The sequence below is a fragment of the Phyllostomus hastatus genome, unplaced genomic scaffold (assembly GCF_019186645.2).
Source record: "Phyllostomus hastatus isolate PE091 unplaced genomic scaffold, TTU_PhHast_1.1 phas_scaffold_46, whole genome shotgun sequence".
In the NCBI taxonomy this organism is placed as follows: domain Eukaryota; kingdom Metazoa; phylum Chordata; class Mammalia; order Chiroptera; family Phyllostomidae; genus Phyllostomus; species Phyllostomus hastatus.
Window position 1 is genome coordinate 38,322,965 of NW_025334032.1, and position 25,221 is coordinate 38,348,185.

Sequence of the window (25,221 nt, forward strand, 5' to 3'; positions counted from 1 at the left end):
TGGTGCTCAGCCTCTCACCCACCCAGCCCTGCTGACTCCACTGGCCTCCGACTCTCTCCCGCCCGGTCCTTCTGGTGGCAAAGCCTGAAGCCCGAAGTCCAAGCCCCCAAAACTTTCTGGCTCTGCTTTTCCATTGCAAATGCTCATCCTCCGGCTCCTCATCTCATTGCCTGCCTGGGGCAGTGCTGTCCTAGAACAGCCTGCCTGTAATGACCCCTGTTGTCTCTCTCTGGAACTTTCTCTCTGGCTCTCCAGCTCTGCTGAGAACCACCCCCTCCTACAGATGGTTTTGGACACCAGCAACTGGAAAAATAAAGCAGTCAATCCTGTCTACAGCTGCATGGGGCACAAACACTTCGTTTGTGACTGCCCGCTGGGTGTGATTGTCTCGCGTTTCTTTCCACCCTGAGCCGAGAGGCTTGCATTCCCGAACCGTCAGTGAAAGTCAGCCAGAGAGTTTAATTCAGCGAAGACATGGGATAACAGCAGTTTGAAAGATTGCCCTTTTCCTCCGCTCCTCCCTTGGGTGAGCCCAGCTGCAAAGTTAGTGTTGACCTCGGTCATCTTCTAAAGTTCCCCCTCTCTGTGGGTGCTTATATTTCCAGAGCATTCACCCCAAAATAATAAGGTTGCACTTTCTCCCCTGGTGTTCATTCAGGGCTGTTCGGGGACCCAAAGGAGTGGGTCTCCTGATTTTCCAGCACAGGGTGAGCAGAGAGGTTTCTTTTAAAAAGGGGTGCTGTATCTTTAAATTCTGAACGTGAACTTGGCTCAGGAAGGCCAGCAGTCAAGATCCAGCCCCTAGAAGAGAGAAGAGCTACAGATTCTCCATCCTCAGTCTTTGCGAGGGGACGGCCGTGCCAGCCAGCCAGCTCGGGCAGGTTCCTGGCAGCATGGCTGGGAAGCTTGGGGCCCTCCTGCTGGGCCTCGCCCTCGGCCTGGCCCAGCCCGCCTCGGCCCGACGGAAGCTCCTGGTGTTCCTGCTGGATGGTTTTCGCTCAGACTACATCAGCGACGAGGCCCTGGAGTCCTTGCCTGGGTTCAAGGAGATTGTGAGCCGGGGCGTCAAAGTGGACTACTTGACCCCCGACTTCCCCAGCCTCTCCTACCCCAACTACTACACGCTCATGACTGGTGAGTACCCTGCTGCCTGCCCGCCTGCCTGCCGGTGGGGAGGAGGGCGCCCGGGTCCGACTGACAGGGAGCCGCCGGCGCCCGGCATCGGGGGCTAATTTCAATGCGCAGGTTCCCCCAACCCTTTGGGACACCAGAGACAGGCAGGAAGTGTGTGTTCTTTGCCAAGATTTTTTTTTTTCATGTTTGTGTTTTTCTCCAAAAATCGTGTTGGATTCTCAGTGTGGAGAACAGAGAGCTACGTGACTAGATGATTTTAAAGGGGGTTGTTTGTTTTACACATCAAACTTCTAGCTCACTCTGTTGTGGGAAGTTCAAGTTTAGCCAGTCAACCAACAGGTCCTCCTGTGTCTGTACCACATTCCTCCGGTCCCCTTGCTCTGCGGTCGTCTGTCATCCTGGAGGCATTTGGCCTTGTTTATCGATGTGCTAGGCTGTGTGCATTAGCGTGGGTTCCTGGATTACTTGGAGGGAATTTGTCAGCCAGACCTTGAAGTATTCCTTAGCCATGGCCCTTGCCCCTTCGTTTGCCTTTTTGGGTCAGGTAACATAACACGGAGAAAAAAATGACCGTGTGGTGGAGATGCCCATTTTTAACTCCTAGCGTCAGTTTAAACAAACAAAACAGAACAACAATGCCAGCTACCCCAGACTGTCTGTGCCTGGGTTCGAGAAAGCTGGATTTTGCCCAAAGATGGCCTTCATCTGGGATGGCCAGAGAGCCAAAGCGTGTCCGTGAACTTGATCTTCTGCCTGAGCCACACCGCGGACTTTCTGCTCACACAGTGGGATTCCCAGCTTCCAGCTGGTTTCTCAGTGACCTTTGTGAGGGCCGGCAAGGCGCCCTCAGGAAGAATTTCGCAAACTGTCCAGGGGTGGTGTCAGGAATGCACTGTTATTCTTGCTGCGTATGCTGAGCTTTGCTGTGGGCTCTGAGAACAGGGGCGAATCTATCAATGATGTTAATGGGAAGGGGGGGTGCGAACTCTTGCATTGCATTACGGAGCTCCACGGAACGGCAAGGCCATAGGAGTCTGGGAAGACGGTCGATCTCTCTGACTGTCGGTGTGGCTACTCCATGCACATGCACATTACAATGCCATAAAATTGAAGGGGAAAGATACTCTGGAGAACTAGACACGAAGGCATGGAGAGGAAAGGAATCAGCCTGTGCATCAGCGAACAATGCGTTTGTTGATTGTGAGACGCTTCCTCCCCCAGCCGAGCAAGCGGCGCCTCTGGGACGCAGAGGACAAACAAAGGCCCCCCGCCCCGGTCCCGCCTTGGCACCCATCTCCCCTCGCAGGGAAGCAGTTTGCCGGCTGCTGGGCTGCACACAGACGGGACTGTGTGCCCCGGCCCGACCTCAGCTGCGCCCGGGCAGCGTCGCGCACGCACACCGCCCCACGCCGGTCGCCTCCCAGAGCCGCCCTGGCAGACCCGATTGATTCGTCATGAGCTGCCACGTGCAGTTTCCCCGTCTCGGGGGAAAGTGAACAAAATCCGTTTCAGAAAGTCAGACTCCGGGGAGTCAAAGGGGACCATTGCAGCCTCCACGGAGGGACCGAGCCAGTGACACGGTCTTTTGTTGGTCGGGGCCGCATTCCTGAGATGGGCACAAGGAGTCATTGGCAGTGGGACTGTGTCGCGGAGACATGCCTTCTGTCCTGGAACGGCTGTTGTCACTTGTCCTTTCTGTGCGGGGATGGCCCAGCGCCGGGAGGGTCTGACCAAGACCTCGCCTGCCCTTTCAGACCGAGGTCAGCCCGCGGGAGCTGTGTGTTACGCCTGCGTGTTTTTATGTATAATCTGATTGGAAAGACGGCTCCATATTTAAGTCGCCTTTCCCCTTTCTAAAGATGCAATATTAACGCAGGACGCGTCTAGCAAGGCTCACATCACGTTCACGTGCACATGAGGGTGGGCACGACTTCTCTCGCGCCTACTGACGGAGGGAAGGCTGGGAGACGCCGGCCGGCCGTGAAGCTGGGGGCGCCTCTGCCGTCCTGGCACCGACTCGGCGCTGCGTTCAGACTATGTCCCCCAATATCCGTGCTCGTTTTTCTACCTGGTGTTGAAAATTTCCTCTTTTTTTTTTTAATATAAGGAAGACTATAACCGTTGGGAATTACACATATGGTTTGAGCATTTGAACATTTTATGAACTAACAGAAGAATCATGCTAGATCCTTTTGGTGCTGGAAGGGGGGCTGTTTTAGGGTCCCTCGGAACTCATAGGGGAGACTGTGGTCTCACTTCGTTGTGTGAATCACTGCCCATAAGCCGTAAAGCTTCATGTTCTCTCTGCGTAAGGAGAAAAGAGAGGTTATTGGGAAGGACCCTGGCCTTGGACCTGGAAGACCTCGGCTGTGCCACCGCAGGGTCCAGATGATGTGGGAAGGCTTGGGACAAGTCACTTTCCTGCCTCAGTTTCCTTGGTTCCCGTCCTAATCCACCCAGGATCTCAGGTGCTGCCAAACGCAGACGTGAAAACATAAGCAACATAGAGAGAATTAGAAAAAGTCAGAGAACGAGGTGGCAGCCTCTTGGGTGGGGGGGGCTGCATCTAAGAAATAAGCACATGTCTGAAACTCCTAAGAGGAGAATTTTGTGGGAAGCTGCTGGAGCCCAGCTCCAGCAGGTCCAGGGATCCCCAACGGAGGGACGGTGTCGGCGGAGGAATGACACAAGAGGTGCAGTTTCAAGCTCAATGGCCAGGCATCTCTGCTGGGCTCTTGAGTTCTTTATTGTTATACAGTTGGGTGTGTACGTGTGGCATATGTGAAAGCAATAAAAAAGTGAGGTTTTTAAGGCATATTTGCTTTATTGTTATTCTGCAGAAAATAGGAAGCAGCTCTCTATTGCATATTATTGTGCAAGCTCTAGCTCCTAATCTTTGCAACTAATCAGTAACACATTTTACCACATTCTATAACACCTTAATTTCTTAAAGCTTAACTTGATTTTAATCTATATATTCTAAAGTTGCGAGCTGGGCACGTAGCTGGGCACAGGGCTGTTTTAGCTCACTGGCCAAGGCCATGCGGAAGGCTTTCGTGGTCAGTGTGGTCAGTATCCGTCTCTCACTTCTCACTTCAGCGCCAGAACCCTGTCATCCTGTGCAAGTAATAATCTTTGTTTGGCTCAATTCGGCTGCCTGCCATCCACCTTGGTGTTGATGTATTTTTATTATTTGTTTCTATCTTTGATGTCTGACTTTTTAGGCAATAAACACCATGGGGGTCCTGATCGCTTAAGCATTCATAGAAAAGGAGTGTATAATAATCTTTTGGATACCCATTCTTTGAACTCTCTAACCCACTTAGGAGGACACTCTGGTGGGGAGTCACTCTCCAATGAGCTGTCATTTTCTTGCTTACTTCTGAAGAACTGTATTTCTTCTGTGGAATTGCCATTTGTCCCAGTCCCATGGAAAATCACATAGACCCTAGGTACGGGCAGTAATACAATGATTAAGCAGAGGAGTGCCCAGTACTTTCCCCCTTCGTGTCTGCTGTGCGGACATACGGCTCCCTCCGTGACTGTGTCAAATGGCAGGGCTGGGCTGGCTCTTGGCAGGAAGCCACCTGCATCGTGATGGGAAATGGACAGTCACAAGAGCTGTAAGGAACCTTGGAAATCGTCTGGCCCGGTCGTTGGCGTGAAGCCACGGTGGCTGGGTTTATTTTCTCCTTCCAAATACGTTTGCATCAGGACACAGGCGAACAAAACTTCTCAGTGATCAGGAAGATCCATCAAACAAATGATTCCTGGGGACCCGGAGGATCTTAAAACAGGGCCTTTCACCCAGGGAGCCTGCATTCGAGGCCAGGACAGGAGACGCATCGAGTCCCTACTACTCTGAAATTGAATGACAAGGGCTGAAATGTGTCCCTCCAAAATTTGTACGGTGAAGTCCCAACACCCAAGACCTCAGAAAGGCACCCTATTTAAAGATACGGCTTTTAAAGAGGTTTTTTCAGTTAAAATGAGGTCATTAGCATGGAGCCCTAATCCAGTATGACCGATGCCTTTTAAGAAGAGGAGAGAAACGGCCACAGGAGGACACCACGAGAAGGCGGTCCTCTGCTAGCCAAGGGGACAGTTCTCAGCAGAGACTGAACCTGCTGATGCGTTTTGATCTCGGGCTTCCAACCTCCAGAACCGCGAGAAAGGACTTTCTGCTGTTTGGCCTCCTGGTCTGTGGCGCCTGGTCGTGGCCGTGCAGGCAAACTAACACAGAGAGACCAGTGGGCAGTCCTCTAGTGCGCTGCAGGGGACCAGAGGAGGGGACACCTTCTCCCAGCTGCAGCTGCACGAACCCGTCGTGAAGGAGCAGGGTGGGCAGCCGCAGGCCTGGCGTTTGCTACCCGTCTCTCTCCACGCGCATGCCCTTTCTGAAGGGCAGCGTGCGGATCGGCTGCAGGCTAGTTCAAATACAGCCGCGGGGAAACGGTGCTGGGACGCTTCCTGCCTGAGTCTCACTGCGGGTCTTTCTGCGAGGTTGCTCTCTTCTTGGATTAAACCCACGTTTGATTGGAGTCAACTTTGACGTAAAATCCAGGGAAGAGAACCAGTGGTTTGTTCGGCCCAGACCGTGGGTGAGAGAGAATGCGAGTCTGCTGTCAAGGAGCACGACGACGGCGTTTCGCCAAGGCCGGTGGCAACGCTTGTTTGCAATTCTCGGACACTTCCTTTTTAATTAAAGTGCAGATAACACTTATTATATTAGTTTCAGGTGGACAACATCGTGATTATGCATTCGTATACCTTACGAGTGATTGCTGCGATGGGTCTACCAACAGTCTATCGCTGTGCGAAGCCCTATTGGTATTATTGACCATGTTCCCTGCGCTGTGCGCACTACATCCTGCGGCTTATTACTGTTTTTTAACCAGAAGTTTGGACCTCTTATTCCCCTTCGCCTTTGTCACCCACCTCCCCCTGCCCCTCTGGCAACCATCAGTTTGTTCTCTGTATCTGTACGTTTGTTTCTGTTTTATTTTGTTTGGTCATGCTTTTTAAAGTTCTCATGTAAGTGAACGCATATAATAAGTTTTTCTCTGTGTGACTTCATTTAGCATGTACCCTCTAGGTCCATCCACATTGTCACACATGGCAAGATTTCACTCTTTTTTATGGCCAAGGAATGTTCCATCGTGTGTGTGGGAGTATCCCATCTTCTTTACCCTCTCCTCTACTGCTGGGCGGTCTGGTTCAGCATTTGGGGAGAGCGGCCCAGGATGTCCTGAGTAGCAGGGAAGCCAGTGCAATCTTCCCGGAACATAACTACCAACCAATGAACACCTGCAGGCATGAATTTGCTACTCGGGTGTGTCATTGTTACTTGAACATTTAGAAACTGGTGAATGAAGTGCCCGGAGGTGGGATGCTTCTCTCCAGACACCAAAGAATGCCGGTAGCAGGAGGGCAGAGGTCACGGGCTCAGTTCCCCCGCAGCAGGGCCCTGACCCAAGTCCTGGAGTGTCCAGGAGCTTGTGACCTCAGACCCAGGGGTCTCCCCAAGACCAGTCCAGGAGCCAGCAAGAGCTCGAATAAAGGTGCGTTATTAACCTTTTACCAGAATCAAAGCAAAACCAAGCATATTAACTGTTTAGAATTAATAATTTGTGCTGATGTGTTTCCCACGGCACTCTCAGAAATTGCACGGGAAGCCAGTTCTTCCCAGACAGGCAGGACCCAGAGTGCTGGAGTCAGAGACTACAGGGGAAGGTGTGCTTTCCCCAGCCTTTAAGAAAATAGCTGGTTTCGCCCTGGCTGGTGTGGCTCAGTGGATTGAGTGCGGACCTGCAGACCAAAAGGTTGTGGGTTCAATTCCCAGTCAGAGCACATGCCTGGGTTATGGGCCCAGGTCCCTGGTGGGGGGCTCACGAGAGGCAACCACATATTGATGTTTCTCTCTCTCTCTCTCTTTCTCCTTCCCTTTCCCTCTCTTTAAAAAATCTTAAAATCTTAAAAAAAAAAAGAAAATATCTGGTTTTGATTAAAACCGGATGTCACTTAGACCAAAGGATATCAGTGCAGGAAGACTGAGAAATTGGGTTTTGAAAAGAGCCCACATCCTCAGCCTTCTGGAGATCTTGGGTTTCCTGTGGGGGCTGCCGGCAGAACCCTGAACACCCATGACATGGACACTGGCCCACAGTGTCCGCAGTATTATGGATGAGGTACGAGACAAACTCACACGGACTACCGAGTCCTGTGGAGGAAAAGGGATGGCATGGCTACTCTCTCAAGGGGAAATCAAGCCTCGGAGTGCCTGGTCACTCTCTCAAGAAGAGAGTGCCCCGGCCCTTGCCTTGACAAGCTTTCATTGGCTTTCAATTTGCACAGGAATACAGGTAAAGCTCACTAATCATTGTCGGGCAGTAAGGGTCAAACAATAGATATCATACAAGGAAATATGAAGGTTTATTTTGAGTCAGGGTCTGTTAGCTAAAGGGCTACAAAACTTTGGGAAACAAACTCATTTCCTACTCAGATCTTTATCATTTAATTGAGAACATTCTTAGCAAAGCAAGTTTTATAGGATTTTATATATTTTTTCTTAGGCCTAATCACCTGGGGAACCCACCCTTTCCAGCACAGGGTTGCACCACCCTCTGTCATTGTTTCAGGCTTAAGTTAGGCAGGGGAAGTAAGGCAGCCAAGAGATTAGGAGACTTCTTGCAGACAGAATGAGGACTCAGGCTATGTCAAAGCCGAGGGGCAAGGGTCCATCACCCCCTTTTGCTGTAGCCCCCAAGTCCTTCCCTGAGGGCCTTCCTGTGATCATGCCTGTCTTAGATCGTTCCCCCCTTGGGGAGTCTTACCTGTCATTGACTAACCAACCAAGCATTGGGGGCCAGGCAGGGTGAAGTAAAAGGAGCAGAAGTGGTGCTCCTTCCAGGGAGATAAGCTTTGTCTCCTTAGTGGCTTCTGGTCCGAAGGTCGCTCGCTCAGCCTTAGCCATGGGGGGTTGCAGCTTCTGAAACCAGGCAGGGTGGTCCCCAACACACCCACAGCAGGGGCAGTGTGGGCTCCCCCTCCCCTTCGTCCCAAGGTCAGCCCTTGCACAAGGACCTTCTCCCCAGCGGGTCAGCTTCCTTTCCCTTCCATACACACAGGGCTGCCACCTCATCTCCTCCCACCGTCTCCTGTACAACATCCAGTCCTGCTCTTGTCTCTACCAGTGTCCCGCCCCGTGGGCCAGGCTCAGTCCCCAGGCTTGGATTTCCATGCCCAGGGACAGCACTGGGCTCAGGCCACTCAGTGTTGGGTTCCTCTCAGTCCACTGGCTACTCCTTGGTCCCTTCCTGTTGCGTCCTTCTCATCTTCCTCACCTCCCTTTCTTTGAATTGGCTGTACTTTCCAGACAAATCACAAAGCCCCCACTTCTCATCCCCTGCACGCTCTACTGCCCAGAGCTTCCCAAGAGCTCCTGTTCCCTCCATGTCCCCGACCTGCAGTCTGTCTCCACGTGCAAACTGGGGTGCTCCTTTTAAAACACACATCTCATCATGCCACTTGTCTGCTCAGACCCTCCAGCAGATGCTGCTTTCACTCCAGGTAAAATCCAAAGTCCTTCTGGAACTGGTCCCATGTGCTCAGCTTGCCCCTTTTGGACCTCGTTCCCCACCACGATTCCCCCGGCTTCTCCACCTGTTCCAGCCACGTGGCCACCTCAGGACACTGGACTTGCTCCTCCTTCTGGCTGGACTGATTTTCCCCCCAGAAAGACTCAAGGTTTGCTCCACTGATTTTCTCAGATCTCTCCCCAAAGTTGCTGTCATGGGCGCACCTTCCCTAGCCAGCCAAACGAAAGGAGCTTACACTACTCTGTCATTATCTTTCTCATACTCCTGATTTTTCATCTGAACACCAATTTGATTATACTGTCTTCCTCAAATAGAGTGTATTATACTGAAGAAGCACTATAACGATTAAAACATTCAGAGTTTGAGGAAAGCTGATTATTATTTTGACTTTACATACTCCTAAACTAATAAAGAAAAAACCTGAAATTATGCTTTGTTTTTTTGTTTGTACTTTTTTTTGTTTGTGTGTGTTTTCATTAGGCTGTTACAGTTGTCCCAAATTTTTTTCCTTTGCCCCACTTTGCCCAGTACTCCACTTCCCTCCAGCAATATCTCCCCACCCCCACTTAGTTCATGTCCCTGGGTTGTGCACGTGAGTTCTTTGGCTTCTACCTTTGTTATAGTATTCTTAATATCCTCCTGCCTATTCTGTTCCTACCAATTATGCTTCTTAATCCCCGCACAATTTTCCCCCATTCTCCCTCTTCCCCCTCCCAGCTGATAACCCTCCAAATGATCCCCATATCTATGATTCTGCTCCTCTTCTGGTTGTTCACTTAGTTTGCTTTGGTTTGTTTTTATTTTTTAGATTCAGTTGTTGATAGATATGGGTTTGTTGACATTTTAATGTTCATAGTTTTGATCTTCTTGTTTTTCTTAAATAGGTCCCTTTAACATTTCATGTAATAATGGCTTGGTGATGATGAACTCCTTCAGCTTTACCTTGTCTGGAAAGCACTTTATCTGCCCTTCCATTCTATATGATAGCTTTGCTGGATAGAGTAACCTTGGGTGTAGGTTCTTGCTTTTCATCACTTTGAATACTTTTTTTTCCAACCTCTTCTAGCCTGCAAAGTTTCTTTTGAGAAATCAGCTGACAGTCTTATGGGAACTCCCCTGTAGGTAACTCTCTGACTTTCTCTTGCTGCTTGTAAGGTTCTCTCTTCATCCTGAATCCTTGACATTTTAATTATGATGTGTCCTGGAGTGGACCTCTCTGGATCCCACTCGATTGGGACTCTGTGCTTCCTGGACTTGCATGTCTACTTCCTCCACCAAATTAGGGAAGTTTTCTTTCATTGTTTTTTCAGAAAGATTTCCAATTTCTTGCTCTTTCTCTTTTCCTTCAGGCACCCTTATGAGACAAATGTTGGACCTCTTGAACTTGCCCCAGAGGCTGCTTATACTACCCTCATATTTTTTGGCTTCTTTTTTTCTTCTTGTTGTTCTGGTTGGTTGTTTTTGCTTCCTTATGTTCCAAATCACTGATGTGATTCTCATCTTCATCCACCCTACTGTTGTTTCCCTGTAAATTGTTCTTTATGTCAACAGTGAATCCTTCATTTCTGCCTGGATCTTTTTTATGCTGCTGTGGTCCTAAGTTCCTTGAACATCCTTATAAACAGTGTTTTGAGCTCTGTGTCTGATAGATTGCTTACTTCCATTTCATTGAGCTCTTTTTCTGGAGTTTAGATCTGTTCTTTCATTTGGGCCATGCTTCTTTGTCTCCTCATTTTGGCAACCTCCCTTTGTTTGCTTCTATGTATTTGGTAGAGCTGCCTTGACTCCATGTCTTGGTAGTGTGGCCTAATGTAGTAGATGTCCTGTAGGGTCCAGTGACACAGCCTCCCCTATCACCCAGGCTGGATACTCGAGGTGCTCCCTTTGTGTGGGCTGAGTATACCCTCCTCTTGTAGTTCAGCTTTGGTTGCTGTTGGCAAGTCAAAGGGAGGGATTTATCTGGGCCAGTCAGCTGCAAGGATTGGCCATGACCACTCACCACCAACCTCCACCTTCCATGGAGAATCAGCTGTGCAGGTGGTAGTGCTCCAAAGTGGTCCGTTGCTATCCACTGGGTGTCCTGGCCCAAGGGTTTCCTTGGTGGTGCAGGCCAAGGTCAGCTCCCACCTGTGTTTTGCCCGGGTCCTCCCTTCCTGAGCTATAAAGGAACCTGAGAAGGTTGCCACTCATGCTGGGTTTAGAGATTCCCAGGCGGAGTCAAGCTGTGAAACTAATCTGGCTGCTGCTAGTGCCCGGACTGGAGCTCACTGAGGCCAACTGTTGCTTGTGTGATAGGATTTAGGAAGTTTCAAAGCATGAGAAAAGACCCAGTATTCAAAGGAAAAAGCAGCTCCAGTGGGCCTGTAAATTGGGTGGGGCGGAGTCTCTGGGGATCTCCAGGTCAGGGCAAACATTGGTAGCCAGGTTGATGGAGTCTCAGATATGACACCAGTCTGCTAGCTCCATGGCTGTGTGTGGGGAGGGCTCAGAAAAGGGACCTCTCCCAGTGTGTCACTGGTGCCCTTCAAGCTGCTACCCAAGTGCTGGAGCTCAGAGGGAGTGAGTCTGAGTAGGTGAGTCTGTGTGTGGATTCTTTAAGAGGAGCTGCTTGGGGCTCCAGCAGTTTCTCCACTGACTCAATCCCTACTGGTTTTTGCAGCCAGAAGTTGTGGGGATTGATCTTCCCGGCACAGGAACCATAGGCTGGGGGCCTGGTGTGGGGCTGGGACTCCTTGCTTCTGAGATATCTCTCCTGAATTTTTATCCTCCACGTGTGGGTGAGAGACCGCCCCATTCTACGTCTGCATCTCTTCTACTAGTATCATTAGACGTGTTTTTTTTTTTTTAAATTCTGAGGTGTCAGGCTTCCGTTCAGCTCAATTTATGATGGTTCTAAGTGATGGTTGTCCCGTATTTTAGTTATAATTTTGATGAGGTTGTGTGAAGAGTTGAGGCATGTCTGCCTGTGCTGCCATCTTGACTGGAAGCCCCAAAACCATGCTTTGTTTTATTTAAACAATTAACAGTCGTTTAGGTGAGCTGATTACCTTTTATGTCTAGAAATCTTCTCTACCTCAAAACACGTCTATCAATTTTGTTTCAAATTTTGACAGTAAAGTTGGAGGCAGCAAGAGGTCGGAAGGAGAATTACCATGAGGAGGGGGCTGTGCCACATAAGGGATCAAAGCCCTGGGGTGCTGGGAATTTCACCAGAACACTGGTCATCAGCAGGGGCTGAGACAGAGCCTAATTCTAGCCCAGAGCGCCGAAGCCAAGAAAGCCGAGGGCACAGCAAAGCGTGAACAAGGCGAAGGGTTCAGAACCACACAAACGACTGCGAGAGAACAGCGAAGGCCCCACTGTGTGTGGTCCTGGCCATTGGACTGGAGATGGGTCTGGCTAATGGAAGGGCTGGCAGGGCCACCTTGTGCTCCCAGATGCCTCAGGTGGACGGGTTATGAACACAGGTCTCGTGAGGGGCTTCTTAGGTGTTTGCAATCGTGGTGCTGCAGGCTGAATCCCCCTCCCCCGGTCCCCCGCAAATCATAAGTTGAAGTCCCAATCCCCGGTGCCTTAGAACGTGATTGTATTTGATGATAAGATCGTTCAAAGGGTAATTAAGTCAAAATGGGGTCATCAGGGTGGGCCCTAATCCAATGACTGATGTCCTGGTAAGAAGGGGAGGCCAGAACACTGATGGGTGTACAGGGAAGGCACAGGGGGGGCACAGCCACCTGTAAGCCAAGGAGACAGGCTTTAGGGAAGACCAACCCTGTGATGACACCTTGATGCCACACTTCCAGCCCCCAGAATTGTGAACAACAGATTCCCGCTGTTCAAGTCCCTGGGTCTGTGGGCGTACGTGTTTGTGAGGCCCTCAGAAACGAAAAGGACCGCATGGTGACTGGGCTGCCGACGGAAGAATGAAGGTTTTCCTAGTCAGCCCACTTCCAGCCCCAACCTACTGACTGAGCTGCTTCTTCTCGGGTGGTTTCTGCCCTGAAATTGAGGCAGTAACGGTGTGTTGGTTTCCTGGCAATGCCGCAGCAAGTGACCACAGGCTGGGGGGCCCTGTTAGACCAGCAGACAGGATTCCTTCACGGTGCTGGAGGCCGGCCACTTGAGATCAAGGTGTCGGCAGGGCCACGGTTGCTCTGAGGGCTCCCGGGGAGAACCCGTTCCACGCCTTTCTCTTAGCGTCTTGTGCGGCCAGCGGCCCTGGAGACTCCTTGGCCTGAAACTGCATCATTGCATCACTGCCGTCTCTGTCTCCTTCCTTGTCACTCAGTGTTCTCCCTGTGTGTCTTCGTGTGTCTCTTACAAGGACACCAGCCATATAGAATTAGGGCCCACCCTGAAGGCCTCGTGTTACTTGATTACATCTGTGAGGGCCCTGTTTCTAAACAAGGTCACAGTCACGGACACTGAGGGGCAGAACTTCAACATATCTTTTCGGGGAACACGATTGGACCCACGACGCACGGTGCAGTGGAAAGAGCTACGGGTTCCCTGCAGAAGGCCCACTTTCGTCTGTTCTGCTGCTTGCTGACTTTCGGAATGGAAACAAACACGTTCTTTTGAGTTTCAATGTTATTTGTCAGTAGGACGGAGAAAATAAACAGCCACCGGGCTCGTGGAGAAGGCAGAATGAGGCACTGTGTGTAAGGCCAGCATTCTAAAACTGCGCATAGCCCACACTTGAGCTGTGCGCTTACGCCGACTCGTGTTGCAGGAACGAGCTATGTCAGAGGCTTCCCACAACTAAGCTTGACTTCTCACTCCGCCCCATTTCTTCTTCACGTGGAGGCCCAGGCTGATAAAGCAACGTCCAAGCGAGATACGCTGTTGGCCCGGCAGAAGCAAAACAGGAAACGGCCAGACAATGTGATGATGCGTAAAACTTCTGCTCGGAGGTGTCACGAGTCACATCCACACCCGCTTCGCTGGCCAGAGCAAGTCCTGTTGTGAACTTGACGCCAGTGAGTCAGGGGTGCATCATCCCCCCCACGGTGGGTGCAGGGATTTTGCTTTACCATCGCAGACGCTGCTGAGTGGGTGCTCGGCACAGTTCAGAAGAAAGTGGGGTGTGTCGTCATGAACGTGAGTGGCACAGAGAAGGTGGATCCAGAACTGAACCCTGAAAGATGCGTGGAGAGATTTTTTGTAAGAGATGAGCTGTGGGCCAGGTCTTAAGGAAAAATATAAACCTATACGGACTGATGACATGAGGGACAGAACGGAAGCCGAGGCAGAGACGCATCCACGAGACCGGGGAAGGTGCGCTAACACCATCCGCCGCCCCCGTGTGGCTCGGAGCGTGAGAGATGGGTGCATTTGTTAAAAAACAAAACAACGTTCAGTTGACGGAAGGCTTTAAAAGCTAATTCACAGATGGCCCAACGGGCCCCTTCTTCTCCCCCTTTCCACTGGGAACACCTGAGCGTCTGTCCTCTCCCGTGGGCCGTAGGGAGGGGCTGACGGGGAAGAGCACGGCAACTGGAAAAACCTGCTTCCGGGGCGGGGAGTGCACGTGGGAGAAGGAAGAGGAGGAGACCCTCAATCGACCCCGAGGCCGAGAGCTGTTCAGAAGTCTGGGGCTCCTACGAGCAGGGATGAGCGAGTTTGGAGGGCTGCTTATTTGGGGAAATAAATTTTCATCGGAATAGATTTCAAGTCGGAGTTGGATATCCACCTGGCGTTGGAACGTTACGGGGTCAGAGACAATGTCTTAAAGGTGAGTTCCAGAAGCTTGTAGATTAACCAGCCACAGGGGTAACAGAGAGAAATTGCTCCTGAGGGTCCCAGTGGACCTGGGTCCGTGACCTTCTTATCTCTCCACTTGCCACACGCTGGTGGAGGATATTTCTCAGGGTGGCACAAGTAAGTCTGTCTTCTCATCCGAGTGGCCTTTTGTCTGAATTTTGTCACTTACTAGTGACACCTAACAGCATCTTTCCACGTTTCTACTTAAAATGACAATCTGTCTTACGGGTCCTAAGCTGCCCAGAGACGCAGGCGGGGTGGGTGGCGCGTGGGGCCGCAGAAGCCCCGAAGGGCACAGACGGACTCCTGCCTGAGAAAATAGTGTGTTCCAGGAATTTGCAAAAACAATCTCTCCTGGCACGTCGTGATGTCAGCTCCCAGCAACAGATCTCTCTGCACCGAAGTGCCACTTTTTAAGAAGCGTGTTTCTCTTGGCTTTCCACGGTGCTGAGAGGGAGCCCTTGTCACGCGGTATCCAGTGGCTGGAAACCCACTCCCCGAAGGAGGGGAGGGTCGGGGTGCTGGGCGAAGCTGCGGAACGTGGTGAAAGCTTTTGATTATCGTCACGGTGAGCCCCTGTTTGAGAGCATTCGCGCACACGGAGCCACTGCGGTCTGTGAACCGTGCCTGATCTCTCCCGCCTCCCCCCCGCCCCACTGTTGATGGATGGCAGGGCCCTCTGCCTCCTGCCAAGGCTTCTGGGAGTTTGGTGGGACCCTGCTGCTCTTGGGACCTGCTTCATCGTGCATGCTATGCCAAGAATGGGTAAAAGGACGTTTAAAATTAATTCGGAGGGGGCCTGAGTCAGCAGGTTAACGTTTATTTCAGAGACACTTTAAACAACACCTACTCAGGTTTCATAGTCCCCTTCTGTGAATGGGGCCATTGTCCGTGGTCGCCCCGACGGGACCTGAGGCAGGCCTGGGGCTTCCCTGGGTCCTGGGTGGAGCGTTTGGCTGCTGCTGGATGTAGCGCTTGATTATAACCTGTTCCTATCGCCGGCCCTTCCCACGGCGAGGAGGCAGGGCCCAGCAGAGGCCCTGGAACCCCGCGTGGGCAGGCTCCCTGGGACAAAGGACGGCCAGGCCACTGCCACAACCAGACTGTTGCTCAGGGGTACTGCGGATCCTCTGCACCTGGACGACGTAACCCCCGCCAGGTGCCTGCCCTCAGAGCGCGCACTCCTGCGCTGGCCAGGCCCGAGGCAGGAGGCCAAGCAGGGTGGCTGTGGGAATGCGCCCAGGGCACCGACCTGGGCTGTGGGCTGTGAATGCTCCAGGCGGACCAGCAGGCCAGGTCCTCTGCCCTGGCACCTCGGGTCTGAGTGGCCTTGCCTGTTCACCCAGGTTGTCCCCCCAGAACGCCTGATGTGCGGCAGGTTGGAAAGCATTGGTGGACCGGGGTGGGCAGGGAGCGGAGTCACTGGGCCAGGTTTCTTCCGCCATGACCCCCTGAGGTGCTGGATAAGCCACGTCACCCTCCGGGTCCTGAGCTCTCGCTGCTTTGAAACGAGCAGCCGGGGCCGACGCAGCCTGGGTTAGCGGGGTCAGCGGTCCCCCGCGTGAGGCCGGCTGCCTGCTGGGATGTCCTAGCTGCTCTGCTCTCGGACTGGGAATGTAGTGCTGAGGCCCAAGGAGATCCTGGGGGGACACACAGGGAAAGGGTGACCGGGAGGGGCTCTCAATGATAATCTGCACCTCTTCCCAGTTGTGGTGGACCTGGACCTCTTTTACACACTTGAAAACCGTGGTCTGTGGTTAGTGTCCCTGGACAATGATGGGCCCTGACGAGGACTTGGCCCGAGGGCGGGGTGGAGGCAGCGTGGAGGTCCCGTGTCTGCGGATGGAGGGGGCAGGACACCCCCAGGATTTTTCTGGGGGGCGCTGGGCCCCGGGCTCTGCTCCCGCGTGATGCACACAAAGCAAAGAAAGCAGGCCGCCCGCGTGCAGCACGCCTGGTGCCGCCTGAGAAACGGTCTGCACGTGTAAGACGCTGGCTTTCCCAGGTAGATTGGAGGAGACATTCTGCTTTGATGGGTGAAGGCAAAAGCTTTAAGCAAACATCGGTGTTTGGGAGAAAACCTCAAATTTGGGGCTTTCAGTCCCTCCCTAGCAGAACACAGGCCCAGCTTGGAATACACTGCCTACCCCCTTCAACCCCTGCCCCTCAGCCCAGGACAATGAAATCCCATGAAAGCCCCTCCCCAGCGACAAGCATTCCCCACCTGGATTTCAGGGTTCTCACTGGGGAAGGAGGAGGGACCCTCCAGGGTGCACCCTGGCCTGCAAGACTGGCCACCAGGGGTCCACCACAGAGGGCAGATGTGAGAAGCAAGGCCATGTCAGGACAGGGTGGCACCTCAGAGAAGTCACCAGCGCCCTCACTCTTGCTCCAGCAGCCCCTGGAAAATGCCACCGTATTCCCTAGCCTGGGATGCTCCCGGAAGTCAGGCCACATACCACGTGTGAGTGGTCTGATATTTAAGATTTTTCACCCATGACCCCCCAGTCCCTGGTAAGAAATGCTCTGGGGTGGAGGCAGCGTCCCTCCCGGCCCCTGTCAAGCTGGGCTCCCTGGGGGGGGCAGAAAATGGGGGTCAGCAGGAACACCACCACTCAGGGGCATCGGGGCCCAGCCGAGGGCTTTTGCCGGTTGGAGGGAAAGCATGTCTTTAAATGTGCGCGAGAAATGAGGAGCTGTGGTCCCTTATTGTGGTCCACCTGGACGGAGGACAGGCCGATGTGTGAGAGCGGTCCTGAGGCCTCTCTTTTTGAACAATAGCGTTCATCCATTCAAAACCTTAAATTCAAAGACGCTCCTGGATGCAGTGGGCCTTGCTCATCTCCAGCTGCCCAAGGAGGCATTGTAACCGAGGGCTGGTTTAGCCCCTGTTTTGGTTCGGGCTGCTGTAACCAAGGACCACAGGCAATTCAACAAAGTTTAGTGTGTTTGCAGAGAGGCCCAACTATCACCACAGTCTCCTTTGAGAACATTTCCGCCGCCCAAAAGCAACCTTGCGCCCTGGGGGTGCTCACCGTCCCCCCTCCCGCCCTCATCCGCTCTCTTCCTCTAGGGAGTTGCCATCACACTTCACGGGAAGGGCACCACGGAACACGCGTCCTTTCGTGTCCGGCTTCTTCCACTTAGCGTGATGCTTTTGGGGCTCATCCGTGTTGTGTCAGTTCCCCATTGCTTTCACGGGCAAGAAGGATTCCGTTGCGTGAATAGACCCCATTTCGTCCATCCATTCACCAGCTGGTACACGTTCATGTGGTTTGCGCTTTTCGGCTGTTGTGAGTAAAGCTGCTGTGAACATCCACGTACCAGACTCTGCGTGGAACATTGTACATCAGGGAATATAAAATTTGTAAATATTGTTCTCCCAGGTGGTGGTTGTCTTTTGACTTTCTTGATGGAGTGTCTTGAAGTACGGCAGTATTTAATGCTGAAGTCCTATTTGTCTATTTTTCCTTTTATCCTTGTACTTTCAGCACCACAGCTAGGCAATAACTGCTTCACTCAGCATCATGAAGATTCACTCCTGTATCTTCTTCTAAGAGTTTTAACACTTCTAGCTCTTACATTTAGGTTTGCATCCATTTTGAGTTAGTTTTTGCATATACTGTGAGGCAGTTAATGGTCCCAGCACCATTTGTTGGGAAACTATTCCTTTCCCATGGGATTTTCTTGATACTTTTATTGAAAATCAACTGGCTATAAGTGTCAGTTCATTCCCAGGCCCTCAGTTGAAGTCCACACGCCACCCTTAGGCCACGGCCACGCTGTCTTGATCACCTAGCGCTGTAGGGAGTTGGAAACTGGGGTGAGTAATGCTTTCCACCTGGTACTTCTTTTGGAAGATTGTTTTGGCTCTTTTGAGTCCCTTCTACTTGCAAATGCATTTCAGGATGAGCTTGTCAACTTCTGAAAACAAAACAAAACAAAACATGCAGCTAGGATTTTGGTAGGAATTGTGTCGAATCTACAGAACAATTTGCCGCCTGAACAATGCCGTCTTCTGGCCCGTGAGCGTGGGGTGTCGTCCCGTGTCGTCAGGTTGGACAGTCTCAGCAAGGCTCGATGGTTTTCAGCGCACGAGTCTTGCACTGCTTTTGTTAAATCTTTCTAAGCACTTTATTCTTTTCGATGTTATTGTGAGTGGAATTCTTTTCTTAATTTCATTTGTGCAGCATATTAAAACACAACCGATTTTGGGTGTTCATCTTAACATCTGCCTGCCTTGCTGAACTCGCTTATTAATTCTAATAGTATTTTGTGAATGCCTTAAAATTCCCTGATACCAGAATATACGAGACCACGATTCCCGCAGAAGAAGATAGCTACTTCTTCCGTTCTCAAATCCTGATACCTTTGGTTGGTTTTTGTAATCGCCTTGGCAGTTAAGGAAGGGCGTTTTTGCAGCTGAGAGACTTAAAGCCCAGAGAGGGTGAGCAGCTGGCCTGAGGTCACCCAGCCAGGAAGTGAGTAAATCAGGTCCACGCGGAGTGCTGCTGCCCACCACGCATCACTCAGCCTTTTGACCACACGGCCTCTGGTTGGTCCAGTCGCAGTCGGAGCGGACAGTGGGCGGCCTGCATCTCCGCAGAACTCCAGTTGTCTTCCTTCGGGTCCAGCAGCCAGATTCAGTCAAGCAGTGGGCAGACCGCGCGTTTCCCAAGTGTCGAAGAATTCACACACCTACGTGTCGGCTGCGCTCAGTGCCAGGCGCTTCCAAATACCGTCCATCCTCGTAGAACTCTACCGGGCAGGCACAGCCGTCTCCATGGACCCCACCGGGAGAGCCAGGCTGGGACACAGCACCGTGCTCTTCAAGGTCACGGAGCCCATACATAGCAGAGCGTGAGGACAGAATGCCGTGCCCCCCTGCGGCCTCGGGCTACCTCTCCTCTCCTGCTCTCAGGGAAGGGCAGCGCCCCAGTGCAGCCACCCCACTGCCTCTTCACCAGACGGTGAGGTACACGACACAGGCCCACAGCCACAGACACCACGGGCGGGCGTCTCCGCCTCTCCAGGCTTCCTGCAGACTGAGCCAGCTCACGGGAACCAGCTCTGCTTGAATCCCTCCTTCGTGAGTCTCAATGCACAATGCAAACAATCGGCGCTTCTGGGGTTGAATATAAAAGAGAGGATTCAACCTCGGACACTCAGCTACTCATCCCCAACGGCCGAGGCTGCACAGTTGCTTGGAATGGTTTAAACAGGCCTCTTGTGATAAGCCACATCTGGGGTACTGGCCCCGGCCACCGAGACATAGCTCCGGACTAGGCGTTCCTCATTGCCCTTGGTTCTGGGGGCCTGGGAGGGCGTGGTGGTCCCACAAAAGGCATGGTCCCAGTCCCTGCCCCCCACTCAGCTGTCTTATGCTCCCTGACACTTAGGAACTCAATACATGCCTGCTCGTATTTGCTTTAAAGTTACTCAGAAACCGCTTTATCCTCAACACTCAGCCGGTTCCCTTTTAAGCCGTTCTCTTCTGATGCCACCCCAGCTGCTGACGGACAGGGCATTGGTTCCCGCTGCCCATCTGTCCGGGGCCACGTTTCTGGCCCCCCAGTGAATGGAGAGTCCAAACGGAAGTGGCAGTGGTTACCTCCCACGTAGCTCTCCTGCTCTCTCCGCCTCTTCTCCCCAGTGCCCTCCACACCCGACCCAGGATTTAAGAATACAAAAGCAGAAATAGGTATAATTAAACATTTTGCAAACTCTCTTTTGACTATTTTAAGAGGCACGCAGACACCCAACTTAAAATTATTATGGTTTGCCGAATTCCAACTTGGTGAGTCATCCAGGGACTCTGGTGGTTTGAAACAACTTTCGTGTCCCCAGGAGATCTTAGGTTTGGGAGTTTAAGCCATTTATAACGGAGCAGCATCTGGAAAAGTTCTCAGAAACGACAGCTCCCTCGGGCGGCGTGGTGGGCGGGAGAGGTCTCCACGCCCAGGCGGCTTCGTGGTTGGCGGGAGAGTATGGATTTCTTAATAACCTGAAATGAGAAGGCCCCACTTCTGCCAAACAAGACTACCTTGTACTTCACTCAGCCGTATTTTATATCGTTCCAGTTCACTGCCAAATGCAACTACTCCTCCCCTCGCTTGCGTCCCCTTCCTGGGCTTCGGCCTGGTCGCGTCTCTCCGGGAGATTATCGGTGTGAGGGCAGCAATGGGCTGGAAGCGAGACACGGGGTCTAGCCCGGGCTAGGGGGGTACCTGCACCTTGTGGCCTCAAAGTGATTCTGGGTTCAGGGTTTTTTTTTTCTGACAAAATGGGGGTGGGGGGCATGAGGGCTCCAAGGGGTGAATTCGAGTGTGGCGGTCCTCCTTTTTGCCCTCTAGTGTCGTGACCCCCTCTGAACTGCTTTCCCCTACACTTTCTGACCTTGACTCATATCGAAGGACAGGCATGGTGGGTATTCAATCTCGTGACCCCACTTCACTGCCACGGCCGCTGAGCAGAACCCATGCTGTAGCTCTGGTTAGCATTTCCATCTCCTCTCAGGGCATGAATTGAGTTTTTTCTTTTTTTAATCTTCACCTGAAGATATGTTTGTTGATTTTAGAGAGGAAGAGAGAGAGAAAAATATCAGTGTGAGAGAGAAACATCACTTGGTTGCCTCCTGTACATGCCTCGACTGGGGATCTAACTTGAAACCTAGGCATGTGCTCTGACCAGGAATCGAACCCGTGACCTTTTGGTGTATGGAAGGCTGCTCCAACTACTTAGCCACCTAGCCAGTGCAAGAATTGAGTTTTTACACACACCCCTTACTCTGTTAAGACTCAGTGCTATGATTTAAAAAAAGACAGAAAGAAAAAAAAAAGACTTGGCTTGTGGTAGGATTTTTGGGATTAGAGACCTAGGCCAGAAATGTCTCTTTAAAATCACACCCTTCACTACCAATTTCCCTGAAGAACAACGTTTAAGTCTTTTTAGGAAATACCTAATGGGCTCCATCCCCGTCCACATTCTCTGGAACCACCCATACAAAGAGCCATGCGGGGGAAGGCAGGCGAGGGGAGGAATCCCAGCCACGAGGAACGATTTATTACATCAACTCCAATCGGCTTCCCAGACGGGCCCGCCGGCCCCTCCGCTCACACGCGGAGCTGCCGGCCTCCGGGCCTCGGCCTCCGCAGCAGCTGCCCGGCCGGCCGAGGGGCCACCCTGGTGGGTCACCCAAGGAACATCCAGGAAATGCAGTTTTAAGAGAAAGGCAAATACATGTGCTTGCTTAATCGCCTGATCTGTCGTTTTGATTCCTATCCATCTTTCTAGATCTACTTGGCGTCAAGTCCGAGTGTTAATAAGGCCCGAGGCTGACTTCTCCTTGGCCGTCGGCATCTCTGCCATCACGAAAGGAAACACGGGACGTGCGAACACGGCCTTGTCCTCGGGCCCGGGGTGTTAGCAGTGCGTCTCACCTTTGTGGTTTGATGTTGGTGTTTTGAAATGTTGTCATCGTTTAATTGGCAATACGTTTTCCTAATCTTTTCTCCCCAGAATTGCGTCTTTTTTGAAGATAAATTATCCCTAAACGTTTCAGGCCTCTGGAGCTACTTGGCACTAGTTTTCACACGTGGTTTCTTTCTTTTTACGTCCCCCACGAGATGCCTGTCTGTGGGCCCGTGGGGGGGAGTCCGGGGGCTTCCAGCAAACAGTGGCGAGGTGCAGCTTCTGGTCACGTGACCACCAGCGCCACACAGGGGGCGTGGCTCCCCAGGCCTTTAGAGGGTGCTGGGAGGACTGAAAGCGGCACTTGGTGAAGACATGACTGTCTTACTTGGAGCCACACCCTAGGACAACGTCTGATGTTGTTAAAGGCAATTGGGCTGGTATTTTAAGAAAGCGATTGCGAGCCCTGGCTGGTGTAGGTCAGTGGATGGAGCGCGGGCTGCGAATCAAAGTGTCGCAGGTTTGATTCCCAGTCAGGGCACATGCCTGGGTTGCAGGCCATGACCCCAGCAACCACACATTGATGTTTCTCTCTCCCTTTATCTCCCTCCCTTCCCTCTCTAAAAATAAATACATAAAATCTTAAAAAAAAAAAAAAGCGATTGCTTTGTAAGCCTTGAAATTGACCCCACAGCAGCCAAGCGCTGGTCGCGTTTCCATCCGGACACAGCCCTGGAAAAGGTTTTGGGCACCAGGGAAACCAGGGCTTGCCTTCTAGACGTGAAACACAAACACTCGAACAAAAACGAAGACCCCTGGGCTTTTTCAGGCCCAGGAGCCATGTTACCGTCTTCCCTGGGATTATCTCCTAGGAGGACATGCTCCTTCAAAATTAACCTCCAGGGACGTATGACAAGATCCGTGCATTCGTAAGTCATGGCTTAGACTCCAGCGCCCAATAGTCAACCGTTCATTTCATTAAAGGACGCTCCCCCCGGCAGCGGGGGGCCTCGTCGGGTTGCGTGCCGTATCCTCAGCCCTGCGGAGCGCCTGACTCGCTCGCGCATCGGGCAAATGCTCTCTGAGCACGTGCTCTGTGCACAGACAGGTGTCCACCACCCACTCTCCATTTCTACACAAAGTCTCCTTCCACGGGCCCAGAGGGGCCACTTGAGCAGAGACGCGAGGACAGTTAAGGAGGCTGGCTGGCCCTGTCCCTGTCTGAGATTCCAGGCGGAGGGACACACCAGGTCAAAGGCCCCGGGCTGGCACAGGCCGGGCGTCCCGGAGGTGCGGTCGGGGCGAGGAGGAGCGGTGCGGGGGAGATAGGTGAGGTCTGACGGGCGCCTAGTGGTGCGTCAGTCGTGAACGCGCTCCGCCCAGACCCGGGGCTGCTCGGAGCGAGGGAACCCGCGGCTCCTTTGCTGCTCGGCTGAGTCCACTGTTACTGGTGCCGAGGCCAGTGCGCCTGGGCTGGTTCTGACCAACGACCCAGCGAGGTCCGGGTCTGAGTGATGGCCCGTCCTCCACGGGCGGACTTGGCCGAAGGACCGCCATCAACCTGGCCAAAACGTCTCCGCATCGCATAGGTCCTTTCTGTCCAATCCCTCCCACCTCCGTCTTCTTGCTCACATGTCAGACCTTTGCCCTTGGAGGGCTCTCCTGCAGTCCTGCCTCTCCCCTTCCCCTAGAACGTCCCCCAGTAAACTTCGTGTGGGTCCAATCTTCCCCCCAGTCCCCCGTCTCCAAGGGCCTGGACCAACCCAAGGCCGCAGCAGGTCCCTGCGGGTCCCGGTGCAGGCTGCAGGTGTTCTGGTGAGATCATGCGCACTGATCCTAGTGCGGGAAATGCCTGTGGAGGGTTTGAGAAGAGGAGCGCTGTGACCAAGCTTTCATTTTAAAAGGCCACTCTGGCTGCGAGCGCAGGGGGACCACCGACCAGCGCGCTGAGGGCGGGAGCAAGGAGGTTAGGAGCCTCAGCTCAGACCAGGGTGGGGCAAAGGAGGGAACTGCAATTTGACTTTGGATACCATCCTTCTACCCTAACTGCTTTTCCTAAATTCATGCGCAACCTTCTAATAGCCAGGTCCAATGACGTCTTTCAACATTTCTGTGATATTTTACTCTTTGACCCTTCTGAGAACTGCCTCTTTATTGGGGTTCTGAGCTTCCTCCCTCCTCTCAACCTCACCTTCTAGTAACTTCCATTGACTTCCCTTTTGCCAGCCCCATCGCCTTGGGACTCCTCAGAGTTTGGTCCTTGTTCTTCTTTCCTTGCTCTCTTCTCCCCCCCGTGGTCGCAACCCTCATGAGCTCAGCTCCTTCACGTGCATCTACTGCTAATTCCCTCCGTGTCACTCCCTCCACCCCAGACAGCCACTAATTGACTTGATGTCCTTTCCCCTTTGCCTGTTGCGAATATTTCACATGCATGGAGCCATTTGGTATGTGGTTCTGTTGGGTCTGGCTTCTCTCCCCGAACGTGATGCGCCTGAGGTGCCTTCACAGTGTAGCCTGTCGCCATGGCCTGTGCCTTCGTACTGTCGAACAGCATGTCGTCATGTGGATGTCAGCCACGTTTTTATAATAAAAAATCTCAAAGCTACAGAAGCATTGAAATAATATTATGACTCTCCATGGGTCCTTCAGGGGATTCTCTGAGCACTAACATTTGGAGCACTCCTTTTATTCTCCCTTGAGAAAGAGGTGTCTGTTTGGTCTGGTCTTTGCTGAACCACTTGAAAGCAAATTGCTGACATCATGACCCTTCGCCCCTAAACAATTCAGCATATTTAGAATATTTCCTGGGATCACCACAGTTGTTTTCAGATGTTCCCAGTTGGCCCCAAAGTATCCTTTTTAAGTTTTTTTCTTTTTAAAATAAAGAACTGAGGTTCGAGCAGTGCCCTTGGTTGCCATGTTTCTTCACTCCCTGTTCCTCCGGACTCCTTGCTTTTTCCGGACCTCACAGTCCTGACGTCCTTGAAAAGCCCAGCCAGTTGTCTTCCAAACTGGCTGAATGCTGGATTCGTCTGATTTTTCTTTCTGGTGAGATTCCAGTTAAGCTCTATTTTGGCGAGACAACTACATTTTACAGCTCCAAATTAGGGCAAGGTTTCAGGTACCCCGGGAGAGGGCGATGAGTGTGGAAGTATCCCGAGGTGTCGGTGTTATTCTAGAAGCGGCTCACAACCGCTCCCCCTCTGCCGCTGGCACGGAGGCCGGGGCTGTGTGGCTCTTTGCAGCTTCCGTTGGGCTGCACCATCGGCTTTTTAACTTGGCAGTCGCAGGGATACTCTGTCACTTGTTTTGTGGG

General features: G+C 52.3%; 1 protein-coding gene across 2 annotated transcripts in view; it reads left to right on the top strand.

Moving 5' to 3' along the window:
* Positions 1–646: 646 nt before the first annotated feature.
* The window catches only part of ENPP6 (ectonucleotide pyrophosphatase/phosphodiesterase 6), a 74,643-nt gene continuing 50,068 nt past the window's right edge, over positions 647–25,221 (top strand). Inside the window, exon 1 of one of the 2 annotated variants that reach the window (XM_045821448.1) lies at positions 647–1,134. In XM_045821448.1, the coding sequence (XP_045677404.1) occupies positions 894–1,134 (241 nt within the window). In that variant the 5' untranslated portion in view covers positions 647–893. The remainder of the gene's footprint in view (positions 1,135–25,221) is intronic. The other variant, XM_045821447.1, reaches the window with a different exon arrangement.